General features: G+C 34.8%; 1 protein-coding gene across 1 annotated transcript in view; it reads left to right on the top strand.

Annotated features, from left to right (window-relative positions):
• Positions 1 to 7,448, top strand: part of LOC106470573 (plexin-B-like) — a 194,275-nt gene that overhangs the window by 129,053 nt on the left and 57,774 nt on the right. The window contains exon 2 of the mRNA XM_022402275.1: positions 4,197 to 5,549. Within this exon, the coding sequence (XP_022257983.1) occupies positions 4,371 to 5,549 (1,179 nt within the window). The 5' untranslated portion in view covers positions 4,197 to 4,370. The remainder of the gene's footprint in view (positions 1 to 4,196; positions 5,550 to 7,448) is intronic.

Raw genomic sequence — 7,448 nt, 5'->3', positions numbered from 1 at the left:
TAGTTGACCAGGAACCTTTACAGAGTTCAAAGATTACAAATTATTTAACTTCAGTGGATTCTCATCGTGAACCCTCGATAAGATATCAAGAGAGTTCCAAACTAGAAAGATGTTATATTGTTTGTAAGTTTGTGAAACTTTTGTTTATAAATCTTTGTTTGAGATAACTATTTGTAATAATTGTTACTGTAAATTGTATTGTTATGTGTATATTAAAACGTATTTGTGTTAAAAATGAAAACGGTGTGTATCAATCTTGTTGGCAAATATCATAAACTGTCTATATATCGACATATATTTAAACAATAAATCTAAAGTACAATTTAACTACTAAATTTAAATTATCAATTAACTCGGCTTCGGTCTATTCGAAATTCTAATACATAACAACATTCATCGTTCAGAACGTTTTCACCCTAAAAATGTTTGATTAACAAGTTGTTGTTTTTTTTGCAAATTTCTTTTGTCTAGTGTTAATGAAATTATTTCTGTTTTAGGGCAAGCTTGTATGTCCAGTAGCTGACTCATCTGTTTCATTCAGCTAAGACTTTCTCTAATTAGATAATTAACTCTACATCAAAAAATCTTATTCCTACATTTTCTTGAACCGAATTCTGGTAGATATTCAAATTGGTTGGTGTACATTACCATCGATTTAGCAAAAGAACCTTTAATATATATTTTTTATTACAATGTCTATCGTTGCTAAGATGGTCAGCATTAGACTTACATCTACGAGTTCTTTCTAGCCATACTCAACAGAAATGAGTATGTAGAACATGAAAACTAGAAAGGTTGTCTGCTTTTTCAGCGTTAGTGGTCTCTGTTTTGTTTTGTTTTGTTTTTACCCCAGGTATGTGACGAAGCTGTTCCTTTGTGTCAGGTGAAAGGCGGCATGTTTCTTGTTATCATGTATGATTAGATACTAGCTAATGTTGGAGAATGCATTCTCTATTCAGCCCTCCTTTTCGAGAAAAGTGGTTTCTTCCAATAATTATTCTACAAGAACAGCAAATTAACATACTGTTTGCTGAAAAAATGTGTCGTTTTCACTTCACCGCGTATTATCCGAATTATATTTGAATTGAACCGTTTCCTTCAATTGATAGTCTTGATATAGTAGATAGATCGGGTGTCATCTAGAAACAAGTCGATTGAGTTTGTGATTAAAATTGATAACCTGCTTAAGATTTTTGTCTTCTGATTAAACCTAGCAGCATTAAATTAATACCCAAATTATACAACATGTAGTTTGATCTTCAAAAGCCAAGGTCATGATTATGAATATGAAGTTACAATATTACGCAGAAATTATCATGTGATATTATCGTCAAAGGTCAAGACCACTATCTAAGGATTTAGTGTCTTCTGAAGAGGATGTAGGAGAAAGTATTCATCACGAGATTTTGATCCTGAACATTAAAGGCCATTCTGTGGTTTGCTATGTTGACAGTCTATTGTTTCTATCTCCTGTTCTAGAGTTATCCAGCTTTTTATTTTAATTACCTTGTAATTAACTACACATTTATGAACAGGATAACCATGTAGTTGTTCACTAATTAAAAAGCACTGGCCATTTTTATTTCGAGGGCTTTTATGTTAGTAATCAACTAGAATGAAAATGTTTGAAGCTTGCAACTGTAATGAGTATGATATCTAGTCAAAAGAGAACTTTAGTAGAAGTGTCACTATATATTATAATGTTCGTGAAATGAATTATAGTTCATACACACCCTTGAGCTATTGTAAAGTTCAAGTTCACGAATATGGATCAGACCTGGTCGAGGAATGCTATCCTAGTAGAATACTGATAAATGAATAATATTATAACTATAACTAATATAACTCAATATCATCATGTCTAAGTGAGCAAAAGTTGTCAGCAGCCACAAAATAACAAAGTGAAAATATCAAATATTAAAGTATAATCCAAATACAAGCAGAGACAAACCGGCCAGAAATAAAAGTTAATAATAAAAACAAAATGAAAAACATGTTTTACATTTATATTTTTATATCTGTATATTTGTCTTTGGGCGCATTTCAATTAAATTTTAAAAAGTGATATATAGTTTGTGTGTGTGTGTGTGCGTGTGCGTGTGTGAAATTAATCAAATTCAATCAATCATTGAGAAGTTTTCAATCACCACAGATTAACAGTGGTTTAAGTTTGTCATTGGGAGGGTGAATCACCCATCATACCCCGTGGTCTGTGTAGTCGTACTTATTCCCTGAAGATCTGTCTAGTGTGCTGAGTAATCAAATTAGGTTAACTGATTCTGTTTTGTCTGCTTTTTTCTTCTAAAAATTGCTGTATTTGTCATGGATCCCTAAGCTCATACGCTTAACAAGTCTCTTGCGTGACTACATTATTCTGATTTATTGTTATTCACTTAAATTTATTTTGTTAATACACCTCGTGAAAAACCATGTTCTATTTTTCCTGTTTTCGTACAAATGAAGTTTTTAACGTCGTTATGAATATGTTGTCTCAAGTTAACAAACGACTTGTGCATTTACTTGCGAACAAACATTATTTTGTAAATGGGCTCTAGTGGTAAGTCTCAAAATTCATAACCCTTAAAACTTGGTTTCAATACTCGTGGTGGACACAGTATAGATAGTTCACTGTGTTGCTTTGTGTTTAACGACAAACCTTTGTAATTGTTACAGCATCACTTTCAGTTGGTTTAACTTTAATGAGTAAAGTTCGGTCTGTTTTGTCTTTAATCTACAGACTTGAACAGGGTGGGAATTTTAAGGATATTAGTTTCATGTGTATATATTTGTCTTTTTAGTTGTGACTATTTTTATTTATATATATATCTAGTTACCATACAAAAATAACAGCGACAAATAGCAAAACAAGCCTTCAACCAGTTTGCTACTTTATAGAAGTGGTAAAAATAACGAATTATAGTTAATGTTTTTTCCTTCGGAAAAATCATAATGAGAATATGATTACAAAGTACGTTTTATTCCTGTTTTAGCAGGTGCAGAAAATCTAACAAATTTATGTATTTTAATTAATTATAGTAATTGCACGAAAAATATTAAATACAGTATTTTGATGTTGGTGTGTTTAAAATAGAATAAAAAATGCCTTAATGTACAGGGTATCAAAGAATTTTGGAAACACTTTTGAAAAGTCATACTTCGAAAACCGTTTAAGTTTATTGCTGTTTTATAGCATACAATCACCAGATGTCAACATGTGCAAAATGAGTTATACGCAAAATGTCGGTCTGTACCCAGTCTCCAGCCAAGTGTTTTTACAACATCGCAGGAGTAATCTTACTAGTGTAAACCATGCAGTTTACGAAGTCTCATAAATAAAATCCATAGACGTAATCTTCGGAGAACACGGGGTCCAGCTGATCGGCCCTCCCTGGCCAATCCACCAATTGAAGAGTTTCATCAAGTTTGTTGCGGACACTGCGACTCCAGTTTGAAGGGTTGCCGTCCGCTGGAATAACACCTTAATCTATATAAATAAACATCAGTATGTGTATGTATCTGTTCCTTATGTTTCCACATTTCTTGATCAATAAGCACCACACTTGACACAGTGATACAGGATCACATGAGGAAGGTTATGGTGGGGGGGGGGGCTTGGACCTCATCTAATTTCATATTGATAGAATTATTAGAAACAGTACGTCTTTTCAGTATTGGTACATTTATGTTATTTTATTGCAGTTTTAATCTTTATTATGTTAAGAAAAAAACACAATTTCCTATCCTTTGTTACAAACGAGTTTTATTTCACCCGTCCAACGGACAGGTACTCCAGCTAGTAAAATATATTGGGACTGTTATTCTTGTGCGTGAAAAACACCGTGTGCGCCTTTGTTAAATGATTTTCCCTGTATGATTTCCAAAGTTCTTTGACAACCTATAGTTTTGAGCTTGCTATATTAGATGGTGTCAAATGTTCTGTTGCTTGTATCAGCGTCTTAGAAAGTTTGAAAATATAATAATAATACATAAAACAAGTGCACAACTTAATTAGAAGAACAACTAAATACCGTAGTTTAGTATAAGTCAGTTAAAACAAAAGAACACAAATTCTCCTCCAAGAGGGGGGAGTGTTTATTTATTTTTTTAAAGATTTATTTCAAATTATTTGTTCCAGTTTGCTCTATGGAGATTGTACCTATAAATATTAAGAATCATTTCTTTTATTATTTCAACAGAAATGTAAAAGTGTGGACTTCTTCACAAATGATTATTGTAGCTGTTGCCGATGTTGAACAAAATATCACGTACTGATGGTAGCTCCGAGCAAACTAGAAAAAATATGAACCTGTTGCTAAGCAACACAGGATATTGCTGTTGTGAGATGCTTTCCTTAGAGGAGTGGATCTAGGATGTGGCCTGGAGAAAGTTTTGTTCATCAATCTGTTAGTAGGATCACGTGGATTTGTCTGGCTTTGGTATGGGCAATAACTCGGCTGTGTCACGTGTTTGCGAATCAGAATCCTCCTATTGTGGCTTCTTTCACTACATTCAACAAAAGTGTAAATGTTACGCATGTTGTGGTGGACCAGCATTCAGGACAAGTGTATGTCGGTGCTACTAACTGGCTGTACCAATTCGATAGTTCACTGGAGCTAGAGAAAGAGGTCAAAACAGGTCCCGTGGAAGACAGTATACAATGTTCTCCAACGGACTGTTTCCACCAGAAAAAAATGGTCACAAACAACGTTAATAAAGTCCTAGTCATCGACAGTCAAGCAGGAAAGCTCATTGTCTGTGGTAGTGTCCATCAAGGAGCCTGTCGACGTCATCAGCTTGGGAACATTAACATTGTCGAAGACCTGGTTCCTGTTCCTGTAGCTGCAAACGACGAGAACTCTTCGACATTTGCCTTCATTGGTCCAGCAGAGTATTTTAGTTACCCATCCAGGGTTCTCTATGTGGCCACTACTAATAGTCGCCTGGGACCATACCGGGACATGGTCCCTACTATAACGAGCAGGAGTCTTGAGGAGGATACTGGCCGTTTGTTTGGAATCATCGAGAAGTCGTTTTCCACCATTGCCAGAGTGGACATTAGTTTTCACTTGCGTGACTACTATTTAGTCAGCTATATCTACGGCTTTCATTCTGGTGGCTTCATCTACTTTGCTTCCGTACAGAGGAAGTCTCACTTAAGGGCGTTAGAGGAGTGGGGCTACGTGACCAGACTGGCCAGAGTATGTGCATCTGACGCTGGATATAACACTTATACGGAAGTGACCTTACAATGTGTAGGGCCTGACGGTACGAATTTCAATTTGCTTCAGGATGCCAGTGTGGGCTCAGCAGGTGCTGATCTAGCTTCAATCCTGAGAATTCGACCTGGAGCGGATGTTTTCATTGGGGCTTTCGCAGCTAGTAAGGATCACACGTCCAAGCCTTCTCGGAAGTCCGCGCTCTGTATCTACTCGGTGGCCGAAATTGAACAACGGTTTACAGAAAACATCCATCTATGTTACAATGGCAGTGTTCTCACAAGAAATATGGACTATATTGCTGGAAGTATCAACCAATGCCCGGAATCTGGAGTAAGTTGGAGTTAAATCTTAAACTTTTGTTTTCAACAAATTCCAATATTCTTTGATAAATTGTTTAGGTAGGGTATCATGATGAGTATACTAGAATTGACGGCAACTGCCTGTTGTACAAAAAAACAACAAAAACACAAATTTCAATATTATTTTATTTAAAAAATATCTATTTGTATATTTCTAATACGATTTCTTATAGTTAACGTAAGCATATAATTTACTGATCTTAGCCGTTATTCCCACTTAATATAATTAAATTCATTAGACATTTCATTTCAAAATATTCTAGCATAATAGGTCTTCGACTGCTATGCCCATTTAAAATTATTACATTTGTATTCCAAGTAATGGGCAGACGTGAGAAGAGTGAAATTACTAAACTTTCCTTACTTATTTATAAAGTAATTAAGCACTGAGGAAATAAATGCATATAAGTATTTAATATAACTTATTTAGGCTTCTTGCAGTTCGATATATATTACTAAGTCGATAAAAGTTACAGAATAGTCCGTGTTTGAAGGACAAAAAGTAACATCGTACGTGTTTGAAACTGTTTGCTCCCAAACTCCGTGATTTAGTCTTAAGATCAGTCTCGGGTGCACCTCACTAACCTCAGCAATATTTTGTAAAAGAAATAACCGCAGAATCAACTTTAAATCTGCCAAATAAGTTTAAAGGATTTATTAAAAGTTTGTTTTTGCATAGTGTTTTATTGTAAAAATTGTTAGCATGTAACATATTTCTTACACCGGTTTCTCGTATTGTCTTTATTTTCCACTCTTAAAGCTGCCTTGCTGGCCTTATGTGTGTTTGTCGATTGAAAAGCATCGGTTTTTCCGTTACATGTGTATTTTCACTATAAGTAATAATATCAGATATTGATACGAATCATAAGCTAAAGGGGTCGGGCGTGATCCATTGTGTAAATGCTGGACTGTTAATCCAAAAGCCCTCGGTTCACGTCCGGTTGCAGTAAAATTGTGATCCGTATTTTGGGGTCATAAGTGTCTTATAAGAAAGGCAATCAAATCCTACTATTCCATCAGACAAGAGCAGCCAAAGAGTTGGCGATGGGTGCTATTGATTAGCTGTCTTCTCTCTAGTTTATCAGTTCAATATTAGAGATGACTATCACAGGTAGACCAGTTTAGATAAGCCTTGTGTAACTTTGCACGAATATTCTAAACAGATAGACGTAAGCCAAAGCTAAACAAGTTTCTTTTGGAGGTTTTTCTTGGATGTATTTAGCGCTTCTTTGCCTCAAATTGTAAGGACAACTCCTTAACATCGTCACTAAATATTTTGTAGGTGTTGAGTAGAAATATTTGGTGGTTTGGAGAAAGCATCACATGAAATTCGTAAATCCATAAGCGAAGCACCAATAGAAAGGTCTACACAGAAATGTGAACGGTAAAAGAACATCTGACGCCTTACTTATCCAGTTGTTAGTAAATTCAGTTGTTTCTACCACATCATTTCTATAAGCTTAGAGAGTAAACCACTATTACGGTTAATACGAAATGGTGTTAGAATATTTGCTATATTAACAAACTCTGAGTTTTTGTGACTACTGCCCTGTTCTGTAAGAGAGTTATATACTCTGTAACGAATTTGTTATGTATTTATTTTAATATGAACGTTGTTTAGATTAAGTTTATATTTAGAAACATACATAGCTTATACTGTTAGATAGGTATTGCGAAACTCCCGCCTATTCTCCACAGTTGTAGAAGATTCTCTAGAGTAAGAATCAACAATATATCTATATACGTAAACGCTTTAACCAGTATTGTTACGTAACACTTAATTTTCTAGAAAACCTTCCCACAGCTATAAATATAACAAACGCGATGCGCCAAGGAGAGTATCTATTATTAGTTCGCTATAATCAGTGTG

The sequence above is a fragment of the Limulus polyphemus genome, unplaced genomic scaffold (genome assembly GCF_000517525.1).
Source record: "Limulus polyphemus unplaced genomic scaffold, Limulus_polyphemus-2.1.2 Scaffold4, whole genome shotgun sequence".
NCBI classification, from domain to species: domain Eukaryota; kingdom Metazoa; phylum Arthropoda; class Merostomata; order Xiphosura; family Limulidae; genus Limulus; species Limulus polyphemus.
Note: the sequence above shows the minus strand (reverse complement) of the source record. Positions and strands in the feature narration are given on the sequence as shown.